We start from the raw sequence: 19079 nt of genomic DNA on the forward strand, positions 1-19079 counted from the left end.
CTCTGTGTCTGGAGGTTACATATTTAAAAAAGAAAAACCCTTTGAACCACTCTGTGGATGGTGACCTTCACTCCACGCCCTGAGCCTGACAGGCATGTATCAGACGCACGCCAAAAATGAAATTACAGCAAGAGCCACGTTGTAGCTGAGTAGTAACTCCATTTTGGCGCTCGTTGGGCTTACGTGTAGAGCCTTATGCGACTTAGTAAAAGGGCCCCTTTGTGTCTCTAAGTGCTTTGAAAATGAGCCCCCTAAAAATTAAAGTAAAAAGGTCATGTTTAGAGAGAACTAAGTAGCAAGTTCCATAAGAAAGGAATAGTATATGAAAACACCTTGCTACTTGTTCTAACTAGCTTTTCCATGTAGTCAATGTAAGTACTTTCAGGTAGTATAGTATTTTAGATTTCTCTGAGGACAAACAGGCTCTAATATTCTTACATGTGGGTCGTCGTCCGCGATGGCCCAGGAGACGGAAGAAACTTCAAAAGCTGTAGAACCTTCCCGAATGTTCCGCTGTGCAAGCCAACCCACCGCACATGCATGGGCGGCTTCCCGCCCACGACGTGAACGTGCAGCTCTCAGTTTTCTTTCCTCCGCGGTTCTACACAGTCGGGTTTTTCTACCACTGTAGTTTTTCGGTCACAGGAGACGACAACATTGCTTATCGCTGTTTCTTTTTCTTTTCACATTATATTAATCCCAAAAATAAAAAAAAGAATTCCTTTATTTTTTTTCCTTAGATTTTCTTCATCCTTTTAAGTTTCCTTTGTTTTCATCGTGGCCGCCTTTTAGGCCGCTCGGTCAGGTCTTGTTCCCTCTTTTTGTGCCTTTTTGATTGGCACCATCAAGCCCTTTGATTTCGCGAACACTATTTTTCCACCCATGTCATCGAAGACTCCCATCTTCCAGCTTCTTGTAAACTGTGTAAGTTGATGAAGAAGCGGACCCAAGTGGCTCGAGAGGCTCAGCTTGAGAAACGTTTTCCTGAGGGTATGGGCGTCGACGTCGATGGAGGCAGCGATGCCGAGAGCACAGGTAATGGCTGCCGACAGACTGCATCGAGCTGGGAGCAGCAAGGCATCGAGTGGGTCTCCACCCATCTCGAGGCCTACTGTTATGCAGGTCCCCCGGGACTGACCTTTGTCAGACCCAGCCTCGAGGAGGCGTGAGGATTCCATGTCTTCCTCTTCGGTACCGAGGAGTGTCAATGATGGGCGTCAAGCGAAGGTTAAGAAGCATCGTCATCGATCTCCTTCCAGACACGGTACCGAGAACTCCAGGGAGCCGAGGGAGTCGGCACCTGAGAGGCGTCGGCGCCAAGAGGACCGCTCACTCTCCTTACAGGAGGTGCTGATGCGTCGGTTGTCTGGCAGCCTGGTACCAGCTCTCGAGCCCCCTCAGATTCTGGCACCAGCCCCACAGCCTTTTCCAATGGCAGCTCTCGATGAGCGCATCCGGGCCCTTCTTCCAGAGCTTCTGGAAGGCTTGCTTTGTCAGTTGGCCTTGGTGTCAGGGGTGCTTGTGCCTCCCGTACCGACTGCAGAGACAGCATCTGGGCCATCACCTGTGAGGGGGTCCCCACCCTTGGTACTGCTTGCCACACAGGTCGACTCCCCCTCGACGTCGGTGGAGGAAGCTCCACCGGAGTCCAGGCAGGGGTCGACTTCTTGACATCCCCCATGAGGTCGTCAATCCTCGAGGTCGAGGCAGGCTCGAGTTCGGGCTGCTCTTAAGGAACTTCCGATACCCAAGAGGAGCGCTCATGGGGAGAAGAGGAAGACCCCAGGTACCTTTCAGAGGAAGAGTCCTGTGGGCTTCCCTCTGATCCTACTCCGCCGATTGAAGTAAGGATATCTCCACCTGAGAGTCTTACTTTTTCATCCTTTGTACGGGAAATGTCTAAGGACATTCCATTTCCTATGGAGGTTCTGGATGAGCCCAGGGCTAAGATGCTCGAGGTCCTGGATTATCCTTCTCCACCTGCAGAGGTTGCAATGGCCCCCCTGCACAATACATTCAGGGAAGTGCTGATGCGGAATTGGTCTTGCCCTCTCACTAATCCAGTAGTCCCTAAGAAGTCTGAGTCCCAGTACAGAGTCCATGGAGAGCCTGTAATGGTGAAAGCCCAACTTCCTCACAATTCCATGGTGGTGGACTCTGCTCTCAGAAGAGCCAAGAGTACTAGAGACTATGCCTCGGTGCCCCCAGGCAGAGAGTCTAGGACCTTGGATTCTTTTGGGAGGAGAATGTATCAGGCCACTATGCTCGCCGCCAAGATCCAGACGTACCAGCTCTACACGAGCGTCCACTTGCGGAACTCGGTAAGGCAACTGTCCAGTTTAGTTGAAGCACTTCCTCCGGAGCTTGCTGAACCTTTTCACCAGATGGTCAGGCAGCAGAAGGCGTGTTGCAAATTCCTGGCCAGGGTGTCTTACAACACTTTTGATGTAGCATCCCGAGTAGCTGCTCAAGGTATAGTGATACGCAGACTCTCATGGCTGTGTGTCTCTGACCTGGATCACAAGACCCAGCAGCGAGTGGCGGATGTTCCTTGCCGGGGGGATAATCTCTTCGGAGAGAAAGTAGAGGATGTGAAAAAGCATCATGATGCCATGGATTCTCTCTCCCGCTGGACGTCTTCTGCTACTGCCTCCTCATCCAGGAGGATTTTTGGAGGGAGGAGGAGTGCTACCTATTCCTATAATAGGCGTAGGTACAATCCTGCCTCTCGGCAGCCGGTCCAGACTCAGTCCCAGCATGCGAGTTCTCGTCAACGCCGTGCGCCTAAGGCTCCTAGGGCTCCCCAGCAAAAGCAAGGGACAGGCTTTTGACTGGCTCCAGTGCAGCATAGCCGCAGTAAAGGTGTCCATGCCGGGCGACTTGCCTGTCAGGGGGAGGTTGATATTTTTTCACCAAGGGTGGCCTCTTATAACCTCCGACAATTGGGTTTTTTAAATAGTCCGGTTAGGATACACACTCAGTCTGGCATCCAAGCCTCCAAATTGCCCACCGGGAGCTCAATCCTTCAGCTCCCAGCACAAGCAGGTACTTGCAGAGGAACTCTCCTCCCTTCTAAAGGCCAATGTGGTTGACCCCGTTCCACCAGGGGAAGAAGGGCTGGGATTCTATTCCAGGTACTTCCTTGTGCAAAAGAAAACAGGGGGGGAATGCGTCCCATCCTAGACCTAAGGGCCCTGAACAAATTCCTATTTCGAGAAAAGTTCAGGATGGTTTCCCTAGGCACCCTTCTTCCCATGATTCAGGAAAATGATTGGCTATGCTCTCTGGACTTAAAGGATGCCTATACTCACATCTCGGTGCTTCCAACTTACAGGCAGTGCCTTTGATTTCGGCTGGGAACTCAGCACTTTCAGTACTGTGTACTGCCCTTTGGCCTAGCATCTGCGGCCAGGGTCTTCACAAAGTGCTTAGCAGTTGTCGCAGCATCGCTACGCAGACTGGGAGTGCATGTGTTCCCTTATCTCGACGATTGGCTGGTGAAGAACACTTCGGAAGCAGGGGCTCTACAGTCCATGCAGATGACTATTCGACTGCTGGAGTTACTGGGGTTTGTAATAAATTATCCCAAGTCCCATCTTGTACCAGTGCAGAAATTGGAGTTCATTGGAGCTCTGTTGGATATACGGACGTCTCGAGCCTATCTTCCCCAGGCAAGGGCAGACAATCTTCTGGCCCTAGTGTCCTTGGCTCGGGCGTCTCAACAGATCACAGCTCGGCAGATGTTGAGACTTTTAGGGCACATGGCCTCCACAGTTCATGTGACTACCATGGCACGCCTACATATGAGATAAGCTCAGTGGACCCTAGCTTCCCAGTGGTGCCAGGCCATAGGGATCTAGAGGATGTTATCCATCTCTCCACCGACTTTTGCGGTTCCCTTCAGTGGTGGACCATTTGATCCAATCAGACCTTGGGACGTCCATTCCAAATTCCTCAGCCACAAAAAGTGCTGACGACGGATGCATCCCTCCTAAGGTGGGGAGCTCATGTAGATGGGCTTCACACTCAGAGAGCTTGGTCCTTTCAGGAGAAGGATTTTCAGATCAACTTCCTGGAATTACTAGCGATCTGGAACGCTTTCAAGGCTTTCAGAGATCGACTGGCCAATCAAATTATTTTAATTCAGACAATCAGGTTGCTATGTATTACACCAACAAACAGGGGGGCACCGGATCTCGCCCTCTGTTTCAGGAAGCCGTCAGGATGTGGCTTTGGGCTCACCACCACGGCATGTTTCTCCAGGCCACATAATTGGCAGGTGTAAACAACAGTCTGGCCGACAGACTGAGCAGGATTATGCAACCTCATGAGTGGTCACTGAACATGGACGTTGTCCGCAAGATCTTCCGAGCATGGGGCACCCCCTTGGTAGATCTTTTTGCCACTCAGATCAATCACAAAGTCCCTCAGTTCTGTTCCAGACTTCAGGCCCACGACAGACTAGCGTCAAATGCCTTTCTCCTACATTGGGGAACAGGCCTTCTATATGCGTATCCTCCCATACCTCTAGTAGGGAAAACTCTGCCGAAACTCAGGCAAGACCACGGAACCATAATTCTGATTGCACCTTTCTGACCCTGTCAGATCTGGTTTCCTCTTCTTCTGGAGTTGTCCTCCGAAGAACCGTGGAGATTGGAGTGTTTTCCGACCCTCATCACTCAGAACGAGGGGTCTCTTCTACATCCCAACCTCCAGTCTCTGGCTCTCACGGCCTGGATGTTGAGAACTTAGAAGTTGCCTCTTTAGGCCTTTCAGAGGGTGTCTCCCGAGTTTTGCTTGCTTCCAGGAAAGATTCCACAAAAAGTGTTATTCTTTTAAATGGAGGAGGTTTCCCGTCTGGTGTGACAGCAAGGCCCTAGATCCTTTTTCTTGCCCTACACGGACCCTGCTTGAATACCTTTTACACTTATCAGAGTCAGGTGTTAAGACTAACTCCGTAAGAGTTCACCTTAGTGCAATTAGTGCTTACCATCAACGTGTAGAAGGTCAGCCTATCTCTGGACAGCCTTTAGTTGTTCGCTTTATGAGAGGTTTGCTTTTGTCAAAGCCCCCTGTCAAACCTCCACCAGTGTCATGGGATCTCAACGTCATTCTCACCCAGCTGATGAAAGCTCCTTTTGAACCACTGCATTCCTGCCATCTGAAGTACTTGACCTGGTTGATGGCTGTTACTTCAGCTCGTAGAGTCAGTGAGCTCCAAGCCTTGGTAGTCCATTCACCTTATATTAAATTTCATCATAACAGAGTAGTCCTCCGCACACTCACCCTAAGATCTTGCCAAAGGTAGTGTTGGAGTTCCATCTGAACCAGTCAATTGTCTTGCCAACTTTTTTTCCCCGTCCTCATACCCGCCCTGGTGAAGACAGGTTGCACACCTTGGACTGTAAGAGAGCATTGGCCTTTTACTTGGAGCGGACAAAGCCCTATCGACAGTCCGCCCAGTTGTTTATTTCTTTTAATCCCAACAGGATGGGAGTTGCCATCGGAAAACGCACCATCTCTAATTGGCTTGCAGATTGCATATCCTTCACTTATGCCCAAGCTGGGCTGACTCTGGAGGATCGTAATGTTAGAGCCATGGCTGCGTCAGTGGCTCACTTGAAGTCAGCCTTCATTGAAGAGATTTGCAAGGCTGCAACGTGGTCATCAGTCCACACATTCACATCTCACTACTGCCTTCAGCAGGATACCCGACGCGACAGTCGGTTTGGGCAGTCAGTGCTGCAGAATCTGTTCAGAGTTTAGAATCCAACTCCACCCTCCTAGGCCCATTTCTGTTTTGTTCCAGGCTGCAGTCTCACTTAGCTGTGTTTCTTTTCAGATCAATCTAAATTATGTCCTCTCCGTTGCGAGGCCCAATTGACCAATGTTCTTTGTTTTGTTTTTGAGTGAGCCTGAGGGCTAGGGATACCCCACATGTAAGAATATTAGAGCCTGCTTGTCCTCGGAGAAAATGAAGATACATACCTGTAGCAGGTATTCTCCGAGGACAGCAGGCTCAATATTCTTACAACCCTCCCTCCTCCCCATTGGAGTTGTTTTCACTTATATTGTTTTGCTTTTTTATAAAACTGAGAGCTGCACGTTTGCGTCGCGGGCGGGAAGCTGCCCACGCATGCACGGTGGGCGGCCCACGCGGCGGAACATTCAGGAAGGTTCTACAGCTTTTGAAGTTTCTTCTGTCTCCTGGGCCGTCGCGGACGACGACCCACATGTAAGAATATTGAGCCTGCTGTCCTCTGAGAATACCTGTTACAGGTATGTATCTTCATTGTACAGACAAATACGTGTGCTTTCACATGCAGAATTCGAAGAGCTACTGACCAACTTGAGCAAAAAAAAAAGTGGGTTGCACTGAAGTTATTTTTTTAAGATTGAGATATATGATCGGATTTGTATATGTCCAACCAAAAAAATCTACCTATCTGTTTGTGGATATTATGTAATTTTATTAATGAATCCTTGAGAAAGACCTATGAAATCTGCATTATAATAATCTAAATAGTTTATCATAATGGATATAGAAAAGTTACTACCTCATTTCTCTCTAGTATTGGTTTCAGCTGATGAAGCTAGTGCTGGTAAGGATGTCTGTTCTGTTGCAGAACTTTGTGTCATCCATGAAAAGACAAATCTTTTCCTTCTAAATCTTCGGCAATATCACTGATAGTCAGTACTTGTGTGTGATTTCCTTCTGAAACCAAGCTCTATTCTGTTCCCCAAAGAAGATTGTTCCTTTATCGTTCTGTCATCCTTCTACACTCTATTTCATGCCATGAAAGCCTTTATTAAATGTCTTTTCTTTCTGAAGTCCAAAATGTTCTGCTTTATTCTGACCCCCAAAGGGAGGCTATTCCAAGGAGTAGGTGCAATTACAGAATAAAAATACAGCATCTTATGGATGCCAAGTGGACTACTACCCATGCTACACATTCCAATGAATTCTGTGAATTCAAATGTACAAACCTTTCAAATCTATATTCCTGTATCTATCTATATCTGTCAGATTTGGAAATGTATACACCTTTGTATATTTTGTGTAATGTGGAATTTCAGAGATGTCTTATGTTTCAGTATTTTAATAAATCCTCTAGTAATATCAAATAGTAGAGTGGGTAAGGACAGTGGCTAAGTGAAAGGGTCTAAGCAGTTTTGAGAAACAATGAAACTCAAAAGCACCGGTATATTAAGTATTCTGTGGAATAGATGTCTTAAGCATTTTTTCTCATGGATACAAACTGGGAAAAAACATTAGTTATATTTGGTCCTATAATAGGCATAGAGGGGCATTTTCGAAATAAACGTCTAAGTCGGAATTTGTACATTTTACAAAGACGTCCAAATTCCGAGGCGGGGAGTAGGTCATTTTCGAAAAAGATGGACGTCCATCTTTTGTGTTCGAAAATACCATGGACTTCCTTGGATTTGGACGTTTTGCGATTTGGACCTCTTTGATTTTCGGCCATTTTCGAAACAAAGACGTCCAAGTTTAAAACATCCAAAGTGAAGCCATTTGGATGTGGGAGGAGCCAGCATTTTTAGTAGACTGGTCCCCCTGACATGCCAGGACAGCATTCGGGCACCCTTAAGGGGCACTGCAGTGGACTTCATAAAATGCTTCCAGGTACACAGCTCCCTTACCTTGTGTGCTGAGCCCCCCAAAACCCACTACCATAGCCCTTACGGGTGAAGGGGGCACCTATATGTGGGTATAGTGGGTTTCTGGTGGGTTTTGGAGGGCTCACAGTTTCCTGCATAAGTGTAACAGGTAGTTGGGGGGGATGGGCCTTGGTCCACCTGTCAGAAATGCATTGCACCTACTACTAAACTACTCCAGGGACCTGCATGCACTGTAATGGACCTGAGTATGACATCTGAGTCTGGCATAAGAGGCTGGCAAATATGTTCTTCATCACAATTTTGGGGGGTGGGAGGGGGTTAGTGACCACTAGGGGAGTAAGGGGAGGTCATCCCTGATTCCCTCCAGTGGTCATCTGGTCATTTCGGGCACCTTTTGTGCCTTATTCGTAAGAAAAAAGAGGTCTAGCTGAAAACGTTGAAGTTTTAGTCCTGGACATCTTTGCTTTGTTCCATTATGGCTCAAAGACGTCCAAGTCTTAGGAACGCCCAAGTCCTGTCTTAAACACGCCTCCAGTACGTCCCCTTGAGATTTGGACGTCCTTGTGATGGACTTTGGAGAAAGACGTCCAGAATACGGTTTCGATTATACCGATTTGGACGTTTCTGTGAGATGGACGTCCAAGTGCTGATTTATGTCACTTTTTGGACATCCATCTCTTTCGAAAATGAGCCTGATATTGGACTAGATTTAGTAAACAGTGCTGAAAAAAAATCTGTGCAGCGCACTATTCCATAAGCAGCACTTAAGTTGGGCACCATTTATAGAATAGCACTTAGAACCAGTTTACATGCCAAATTTGGGGATGAGGATTTACACCAGCGGAAACTTGGTGTGGATCCCTGGTGTTCATTAATACTGTGTGCATCTTTAGTGAATGCCCCTGATCTGCCTGTGCCCTTCCCATGCTCCTTTTGAATTGCATGCTATTAGATTTGTTCATGGATCTTGATAGAATAGTGCTTAGCAATATGCGCGTGCAAATCCAAATTGTTGCCAATGAACTCCAATTATTAACACCCAGTTATTGGCACTAATTGACTCGTTATTCAGTTTAGTTGCATGCATTTCTCAGGTTAGCACATAATTTTGCGTGCCATTTATAAATCCAGGGTATTACACATTCTTACAAAAATTGATGCAGGTATCTGACGGGCAGATAGGTGATCAGCCAAAATTGATAGGTACTTTCTTTCTTTATAGGAAAAGAGTGTGCCATAGTGGCACTGCATAAAAGTGATGTTTTATTTATTTATTTATTTATTGCATTTGTATCCCACATTTTCCCACCTCTTTGCAGGCTCAATGTGGCTTACAATACATCATGGATAGTGGAAATATAATAGAAAATAGGCATTTAGTGTTACAGAGAATTTTTGGCAACATGATAATGATAAGACATGATAGTAGTTTGGCAAGCAGATATCATAAGACATTTCTAACTATGTGTGGAGGATTTATGTTTTGAATTCACCTTGCAAAAAGAGCAGCGTGGGGAAGCTGTTATAGCATGGCTAAGAAATAGAGTGTCCTCTTGGGTGGGACATTTAAAATGACACTCAAATAAGTCACTATTACAGATGTTTTGGGAAGAGAGAGAGAGCTTTCCACAGATAGTGTGGACCCTGCAGTGTCTGTGATCTGATTAAACATGTTTAATGAATTCCTTGATTTTCTTTCCAGATTTCATCAAGATCATGCTCGATCAAACTTGATTTGGAATTTTAAAACCAGAGAAGAACTGAGAGATAATCTGGAAGCAGAAATGAGGGCGTTTAACATTGATAGAGAACTTGGTAGTGCCAATGTGATCTCATGGAATCACCAAGAATTTGAGGTAAACCTTTGTGCATCAGAAATAAGCTCACCTAAGAAAAGGTTGCAAAGTTTTGGGGTTTACTTGTCTCCTCTTCTGTTCTCTAAATAACTATGTTAAGCAGTCATTTAAATCCGGTAAAATTAGCAGATGTGAGTTAATTCATATAATATGCCTCTCTAGTAATAAGTCATCATGCAATAGTCAGACCTCAAAGCTGTATGTCTACTATGTGACTTTTAATTCATGACTGCTAATTTTACTGATTTGAATGACTGATTCACATAGTTACTTAGATCATAAAAGAGGAAATAAGAAACTTGAGGGAAGGGGTAGTATGTGAGGGGTAGAAGGAAGTAGGGGAGAGGAAAGAATGAGGACATCCCTAAGCATATACGGCCCAGCCCCATTATAACACAATCCGTTACAATGCAAATTTGCTTATATAACACAATGCAAGTGTGGCTCCAGATTTAATTAACGTGAAACAATGTAACATCACAAAGCCTAAGCCGCCTCCGCCAACTCAGGGCCGAGCACACCATCTCATGTTAATCATACCTCCCTGGGTTAAAGAAATGTCTGAAATCTCAAACAGAAGTCCAGCAAACCCAAATGGCTAGAGGGGTGTGTTATTTCGCACTTAGCCACCCATCTGGTACCAAACAGCTGACACGCATAGGCAGTACCTAGACTATACATTACTCTCTTTTCTGCATGCTTCCTTGCCCACAACCAAACAAGGCTGAGGACTTTGGAAGATGGGCAAACAGCTGCTTCATATTTACTTATTTACACAATGATCAACATTGGAGGGGAGGAAAGGTTAACAAACTAGAGAAAACATATACATGAAGAGGAAAAGGAACTGTCTGTTGTGTCAGAATAGCGACCAGTCAGGTAATAACCAGCAGCGCCCCCCCCCCCCCCCCCACACCACCACCACCACCACCATGGTGCTTCCATCATGTGAGCATGACCTCTGTGCCTTTTACCTATGAGTTTAGCAAAAATGTATGGATGACGTCCATGTAAGAAGAGATGGCAAAAGCTACTTGCCCAGCAACACCATATCAAAAATACAGCCACGCGATCAAGGTATTATATCAACGTTCAAGATAAACTTCCGAAAGATGCTGATACAGCAAATAATCACAAGTTAGGATTCAGTCACTGTGTTTGTAAAGAAGCTAAACCTAAAAGAAGTTTTTAACATTGATGGTGAAACCTGGGATGTGATCACAAAACTTTGCATTTCTAAATGTTGGAGAAGCCCAACTGGTGCAAGTAGAGTCATGGATAAATCACGGGTAGCCAGTGACAGCGATGAAGAGAGTGACTTTGAAGGCTGGACAGAGGATGGTGCTGCCGCTGAACAGTTTGGAAAGATACACTTCTGAAGGCCTCAAAGAAAATGTTGTGTCCAATGCAGGAACGGGGTTGGAAGCGACATTGATTGGGAGAATGGGCCACTACATAGGAGCACGTGACCGGAAATAATGAGGATGAGGAACTTGAGCTGCCACCTAAGATCACAGAGGCACTTGCAGGTTTGCAAACGGGACTTCTTGATTGAAATCATTAAAAAGAAGCAAAGAGATGCAATGAAACAGTCAACCCTCAATATTTTTGTTTAAAGTAGACTCTAAAGTTCATTTGTTAATGTATGCTTAGATGACACACAGTTCATTTAACAACCATTATTGGTGTGTTATTTACTTTATTTTATGCACAAGATGGTGGTTTGATACTCTCATTTATTCTCATTGGTTGAATAAATACAGAGTGCATTATGTTTTCCCTTTTCTTTTTAATTTTATACAATTGCACAATGCATCAATAAAAGATTGAAACATGATTTATACAGTATTACCATTCTGTAGTGCTGCAATTATCACGTACATGTGAAATTGATAGCAGGTACTTTATAAGTTGAATGCAGAAAAATGGGTTGAAATTTCTAATTTGATCCACATATACCAAGATTTGTTTCTTTGGACCCCAAGCACCTTGTTATAATGGGGTTGAGCTGTATATATATGTATAAGTATGTGTATGTATTTGTGTGTGTATATATATATGTGTGTGTGTTTGTGTATATGTAAAAAATATGTAGATCGACACATTCCCCCAGCATCCCATGCCACTGTACACAATTCTCCACAGCATCTCACACACACCCCTGCCAGATATTTCTGCAAATATATACAATTTTCATACACTGCCAATCACAACATACAGAAACCTTATGTGTCCCTAGTAGTCTGAGCCATACTTTCCAACATCTCTTATCACCAAGTCGTACATGGAGACTGCCTGAATCTGCAAATGGAAGAAGGAGAAATGCATCATTGTGTCATAACTGTGCAGTTCTCAACTTCTTTAACTTTTGAATTTAAATGTGTTGAGTCATTTATTTACAAGACATATCTGTTGAACCGGAAATAGTCTTAAATTTATTTTCTGTAGTTTTTTCACTATGTAGATATTTGAAAATCTTGCTTAAAATTATTTGACATCAAATCATTATTCTGTATAGTGAAAAAATAATCAGTTTTGCCATAAAGTACATATCTATGAAATGATTTATTTAAATGAATGTCTAACAATTTCTCAGGTAGGTTTTGAAGTTTGTCTTTATATGCTGGTTTCATTTTTATTTTCTTGTCTTAATTGGCAGGTTAATATCTTTTGAAAAATTATTGGCATTTGTCTCTCAGTGGAAGAAAAAAGCTTGGCTCTTTTTGGTTATAAAATCTGCTTAATTGTATGTTGAGTAATAATAATAATTATATATATACTAGTATAAAAGGCCCGTTTCGGTAGGCAATGAAACGGGCGCTAGCAAGGTAATCCCCCCCCCCCTGCAGCGTCCTTCCTGTCTCCCCTGCCTCCCCTGCAGCCACCCATCTGGTCTCAGGACCCCCTCCCCACTAACCCTCCTCTGCCCCTGCAGCCACGCATGTGCAGCGGCCCTCCTCTCTCCCCTGCTCCCCCTGCAGCCACCCATGTCCAGCGACTCTCCTCTCCCCCTGCAGCCACCCATGTCCAGCGACCCTCCTCTCCCCTGCCCCCCTGCAGCCACCCATGTCCAACGACCCTCCTCTCCTTTCCCCTTGCCCCACTGTAGCCACCCATATCCAGCGACCCACCTCTCTCCCCTGCCCCCTCCTTCAGCCACCCATGTCCAGTGACCCTCCTCTCCCCCTGACCCCCCTGCAGCGTCCCTTCTGTCTCCCCTGCCCTCCCCTGCAGCCACCCATCTGGTCTCAGGACCCCTCCCTTCTCCCTCTTCCCTGCACCCCCCTGCAGCCGTCCATGTCCAGCGACCCTCCTCTCCCCCTCCAGCCACCCATGTCCAGCGACCCTCCCCTTCCTCCTCGGCACATCACCCAAGCCCCTACCCCCCCCCCCCCTCGGGCACTTCAACCCCCTCGCCACCTGCAGCCGCCAATACTAATGCTGTCCGGCTGCTGCTGCATCTCCTGTTGAGCAGCAGCGGCCGGTACAAAAAGAAAAAAGCCAAAAAAAGATTTTAAACCTGAAACACAGCTCCGTAAACAGCCATCTGGCATTGGCTGTCATCTCTGCAGCCGCTCCTCCTCTCCCCTTTGACGTCGCTGCGCTCCTCCGGGGTCTTCCTGCAGGGGCAGTGACGTGGAGGGGAGAGGAGGAGCGACTGCAGTGACGACAGCCAATGCCAGATGGCTGTCTAAGGAGCCGCGTTTCAGGTTAAAAATCTTTTTTTGGCTTTTTACTTTTTGTACCAGCCGCTGCTTCTCCTGTGGAGAAGCAGCAGCGGCAGGACAGCGTTAGTATTGGCGGCTGCGGGTGGCGAGGGAGTTGATGTGCCCGAGGGGGGGGGGTAGGGGCTTTGGTGATGCGCCGGGGGGAGGTTCTTGGGTGATGCGTCGAGGGGGGGGGGGTAGGGGCTTGGATGTTGCGCCGAGGGGGGGCACTGAGAGCTGATTGGTAGGCAGGGGGAGGAGTAGGGAAACACGCGGAGCGTGTTTCCCTACTCCTCCCCCTGCCTGGCTCGCGGTTTTGCAGGGCAGGGGCTTGGGTGTTGCGCCAAGGGGGGGCACTGACAGCTGTGCTCCGCGTGTTTCCCTACTCCTCCCCTTGCCTTGGAATCAGCTGTCAGTGACATCACTGACAGTGCATTCTAAACTGCCTAGCAGACCACCTCCAAAGGAGCCACGGTACCAAGCACATTAGAACGTTGGAGGTGAGAATTATTATATAGGATATATATATATATTTTTTTTTTCATTTTATTGGCAGAATTAAAGGTTTTCTGTTTCTTTGCAGCACATTGGAAAACACCTGTCTCAACTTTTCTGAGGTCTATAAAATCCATATCAGGACCCCCCTGATTTAAGAACATACACAGAATATAGACAAACTCTCACCTCATATAGAATAAGAAACTGACAAATTAGAAAAAGAAATACACAGACCAAAACTGAAATGGAGCCTCACCTCCCAAAAAAAGTCACTATAAGTACTGCAGTACTCACAAAAAAAGCCATACTTTTCATCCTGTATTTTGTAAAATGCACAAATCATAGATACGCATTTCCCAAAGTTCACATAATCCCTAAATATCTTAAGTGATATTTTTCTTTTCTGTTTTTGAGCATTTTAGTTTTCTAACTGGGTTGGTCTTAGTTTCTTCTCCACTTTACTTTTGTTGGTCGTTTTCTGCATCTTTTCCCTCATCATATTCATTTTCTCCATCTGTCATCTTTTCCTCCTTTACTTCAGAATGACTTCTCCATTTGTTTTCTTTTTCTTTGTCTCTTTAATCGTATCTAGTTTTTAAGCCTCATTTTCCCTCCCCCTCTCAACTTGAAAGTATGTAAGCATCACTGTACTGGAACAGACTTGAAGGTCCATCAATCCCAGTATCTTGTATCCAACAATGACCAATCCAGGTCATTTCTCAACTACAGTACATGCCTGATTCCTGTCTCCTGCTCTCTCTCCCTTTGTCCTTTTATTGCCCCTGTTATCTGTCTTTTTCCTTTCCCATCCTTGTTCCCATTCTTTCAACTTACTTCCTGGTTGCTGACTTCTATCCTCTGTACTCTTTCTTCCCTTTCGAAACCTCAATACCTTCCTTTGATACTCTTTCCTTCATCACTGCTGGCTCCTTCCTTGCCATTTAGCTGTTCCTAGCATCCAGATCCTTTTTTTCTCTTATTGCCTACCAAGCATCTCATTCCTCCTCTTACAGCTTATACCCACCACGCTCATTAAGGTCATCAATGGGTGGTGATTTGCTGGTACCTGTATTGCAGAAATTGTTACTAGAGCTGACAAGACGACATGCTTTTTCTTTCATGTGTCCTGTGGAGTAGAATAGATTGCTATTACAGCTGAAAAGGGAATAAAGTCTGTTGATGTTTAAAAAAAACAACTGAAGGAGCATTTATTATGTTTAGCTTACTACACTTCTGGTTAAGGAGAACTGCTTGGAGTTTTGAACTTGGACTCTTCGGACTGAACTTTTGAGTTTGGATTTTTGAATAGAACTGCTGGACTCAACCTTATTGGGATGTGTTAACTATTTTTTTAAAGCATGTTTTTGCTGTTGTACAGCTATTGTGGGTTTTATTTTTATGTATGTTTTGTTGTACTCTACCTTGGATAAGGGTAAACTAGAAATAATAGATTATACATATTCTAATTCTATTCTATTTTCACATTCTTTCATTCCTTCCACAGTTGTCTGGCATTTTATGCTACTTTTCAACCCTTCCTAGCTCTTCCATGAACATACCCTTTCTCTGTGCCCCCTCTTCACTTTTCCCTCCCCTCCCCCTCATAATTTAGAGGCTCTTTCTACTTCACACCAGCTTAGTCCAGATGCTCCCCCCTTTTCTCTCCAGACTGTTTCCCTTTACAGCCAGTACCTTCTTTCTTCCTTCCTAGAATACTTCCCCCATATTCACATGCCCTATTTCCATTGCTTCTCCCCTCCCCCTTTGTTACCTATTCTAGCAAAGTGCTGATAAGGAAAGCTAAGAGGGACTTCGAAAAAAGATTGCGTTGGAGGCAAAAACACATAATAATTTTTTTTTTAGGTATATTAAAAGCAGGAAGCCGGCAAAAGAATCGGTTGGACCGCTTGATGACTGAGGAGTAAAAGGGGTGATCAGGGAAGCCAAAGCTTTAGCGGAGAGATTAAATGAATTCTTTACTTCAGTGAGGAAGATTTGGGTAGGATACCTGTGCCGGAAATGGTATTCAAAGCTGACGAGTCGGAGAAACTTAATGAATTCTGTATAAACCTGGAGGATGTAATGGGGCAGTTCTACAAACTGAAGAATAGCAAATCTCCTGGACCGGAAGGTATTCATCCCAGAGTACTGATAGAACTGAAAAATGAGCTTGCGGAGCTATTGTTAGTAATATGTAATTTATCCTTAAAATTGAGCGTGGTACTAGAAGATTGGAGGGTGGCCAATGTAACGCCGATTTTTAAAAAAAGGTTCCAGAGGAGATCCAGGGAAATTGTAGACCGGTGAGTCTGACGTCAGTGCCAGGCAAAATGGTAGCGACTATTATTAGGAACAAAATTACGGAGCATATTCAAAAGCATGAATTAATGAGACAAAGTCAACATGGATTTAGTGAAGGAAAATCTTGCCTCACCAATCTACTACATTTCTTTGAAGGAGTGAACAAACATGTGGATAAAGGTGAGCTGGTTGATATTGTGTACCTGGATTTTCAGAAGGCGTTTGACAAAGTGCATCATGAAAGACTCCAGAGGAAATTGGAGAGTCATAGGATAGGAAGTAGTGTTCTATTGTGGATCAAAAACTGGTTAAAAGATAGAAAACAGAGAGTAGGGTTAAATGGTCAGTATTCTCAATGGAGAAGGGTAGTTAGTGGGGTTCCCCAGGGGTCTGTGCTGGCACCGCTGCTTTTTAACATATTTATAAATGACCTAGAGATGGGAGTAACTAGTGAGGTAATTAAATTTGCTGATGACACAAAGTTATTCAAAGCCATTAAATCGCGAGAGGATTGTGAAAAATTACAAGAGGACCTTACGAGACTGGGGGTATAAATGGCAGATGGCGTTTAATGTGAGCAAGTGCAAAGTGATGCATGTGGGAAAGAGGACCCCGAATTATAGCTACGTCATGCAAGGTTCCATGTTAGGAGTCACCTCGAATATTGTGTTCAATTCTGGTCGCCGCATCTCAAAAAAGATATAGTGGAATTAGAAAAGGTGCAGAGAAGGGCATCGAAAATGATAAAGGGGATGGGACAACTTCCTTATGAGGAAAGGCTAAAGCGGCTAGGGCTCTTCAGCTTGGAGAAAAGGCGGCTGAGGGGAGATATGATAGAGGTCTATAAAATAACGAGTGGAGTTGAACGGGTAGATGTGAAGCGTCTGTTTACGCTTTCCAAAAATACTAGGACTAGGGGGCATGCAATGAAGCTACAATGTGGTAGATTTAAAATGAATCTGAGAAGAGAGCATGTAAAGCAGGGTTTGGCAGCTGAGGTGCATGCCCCAGATGTAGAAAGCCCAATGCTGCTCTCGGACACATGTTCTGGCTTTGTCCACGCATTCTACATTTTTGGGCCCAAATGATAGCAGAAATAGAAAGTTACTGGGGCTGCACTATACAGAAGCAGCCACTGATGCTCTTTGATGTACACAAACACAAGAGACCCATACTCCCGGGATTTAAACCTTTTCTGCAGAGGGTGACATATTAGTGGGGGAAAAAGTCATCCTACTTAACTGGAGAGAACAGATGCCACCTTCCATCGGAGTGTGGAGGACACATGTGATCGAAGTACTAAAACTGGAGAGGAGTGAGATTAAGGATCTATCATCAAGCAAGGGCCAAAGTCTGCAACAGATCTGGGAACTTTTTTGGGACACTTTGCAACCCGCAGCTCGAAGCAGAATTCTAAACTAGACAGTACATTTTGCATCTGTGATCTGGATGCCTGTGCTGATGGGAAGGGGGAGGGATTTGGGGGGGGGGGAGTTTAGAGGTTGGGGTGGAGAGGGGGGAGAGTAGCACGGAGGTTTTTATAGTTGTTTGTACCGCAATTTGCCTGTTCAGTATGGCACCTCGTTGTTAATACTAATAAAGATGATTTAAACATAAAATGAATCTGAGAAAATGTTTCTTCACTCAATGTGTAATTAAACTCTGGAATTCGTTGCCAGAGAATGTGGTAAAGGCAGTTAGCTTAGTGGAGTTTAAAAAAGGTTTGGACGGCTTCCTAAAGGAAAAGTCCATAGACCATTATTAAATGGACTTGGGGAAAATGCACTATTTCTGGGATAAGCAGTATAAAATGTTTTGTACTTTTTTGGGATCTTGCCTGGTATTTGTGACCTGAATTGGCCACTATTGGAAACAGGATGCTGGGCTTGATGGACCTTTGGTCTTTCCCAGTATGGCAATACTTATGTACATCCTGAAACCACTTCCTTAGCCCCTTTTATCCTCCCTCTAGGGTCTGACCCTTCTTATGTGTCCCGCCAGATACTCTTTACCACCTCCTCCTTCCCCTCCCAATCTCTTCCTGGGGATATTTGTCTTTCTCCGAGGACAAGCAGGCTGCTTGTTCTCACTGATGGGTTGACGTCCTCGGCAGCCCCCTCCATCGGAAAGTTTACTAGCAAAGGCCTTTGCTAGTCCTCGCGCGCCCATGCGCACCGCGCATGCGCGGCCGTCTTCCCGCCCGAAACCGGCTCGAGCCGGCCAGTCTTCTTTCGTCCGCACTCGGTACGGTCGTGTTACGCCGTTCGTGCCCCAGAGAGTCGACCTTGCGCGTCCTTTTCGACGTGTTTTTGTCCTTTTTTTACCTTGCAAAAGTTCGGGAAGCGCTCCGGTAGTATTCCGGAAGACCCTTTCGGGTTTTCTGCCCTTCCCGTATTTCCAGTTTTTGCCCCGTAAGTTTTCTTTCGTTGTCGGGGTAGGCCTCTTTTGGCCTCGGTCGAGATTTTTCTCCCTCTAAATTTTGGTGCTTCAATTTTCGCCATTTCGGCTTTTGATTTCGCCGGCGTGATTTTTCCGCCCATGACATCGAAGCCTTCCAGCGGCTTCAAGAAGTGCACCCAGTGCGCCCGGGTAATCTCGCTCACTGATAGGCACTCTGCGTGTCTTCAGTGTCTAGGGGCCCAGCACCGCCCTCAGAACTGCAGTCTGTGTTCCCTGTTACAAAGGCGGACTCAGGTAGCGAGATTAGCCCAGTGGAACGTTTTGTTCTCGGGCTCTTCGTCGGCATCGGCACCGGAGGCATCGAGTGCATCGACGTCGTCAGCGTCCGGACCATCTTCCTTGGCTGCCGTTCCATCGACTGCATCGAGGCATCGGACCTCTGCATCGGCGCCGAGGCATCGGGCGACTGTATCGACGTCGGTGGTACCGAGACTTCGTCTGCTGATGTCGTCGGACGGAGGTGCATCGTCAGGAGTGCAGGTGAGGGCTGTCCATTCCCCTGCTGGTGGCGGTGAGCCTTCGGGTGGGTCTCCTCCTACCCTGAGGGCTCCTGCGGTACAGCACCCCCGGGATCGACCCTCTTCGGTCTCGGCCCCGAGGAAGCGACGGATGGATT

General features: G+C 45.8%; 1 protein-coding gene across 5 annotated transcripts in view; it reads left to right on the top strand.

Moving 5' to 3' along the window:
• DNAJC13 (DnaJ heat shock protein family (Hsp40) member C13) overlaps positions 1 to 19079 on the top strand; it is a 542758-nt gene that overhangs the window by 204021 nt on the left and 319658 nt on the right. For all 5 annotated transcript variants that reach the window (XR_003942499.1, XM_030206535.1, XM_030206508.1 and 2 more), the window contains one exon: positions 9344 to 9497. Coding sequence is in view for 4 of the 5 variants with exons in the window: in XM_030206535.1 (XP_030062395.1) it covers positions 9344 to 9497 (154 nt within the window). In the remaining variant the exon portion in view is untranslated. The remainder of the gene's footprint in view (positions 1 to 9343; positions 9498 to 19079) is intronic.

Source organism: Microcaecilia unicolor, chromosome 1, assembly GCF_901765095.1.
Source record: "Microcaecilia unicolor chromosome 1, aMicUni1.1, whole genome shotgun sequence".
NCBI lineage: Eukaryota > Metazoa > Chordata > Amphibia > Gymnophiona > Siphonopidae > Microcaecilia > Microcaecilia unicolor.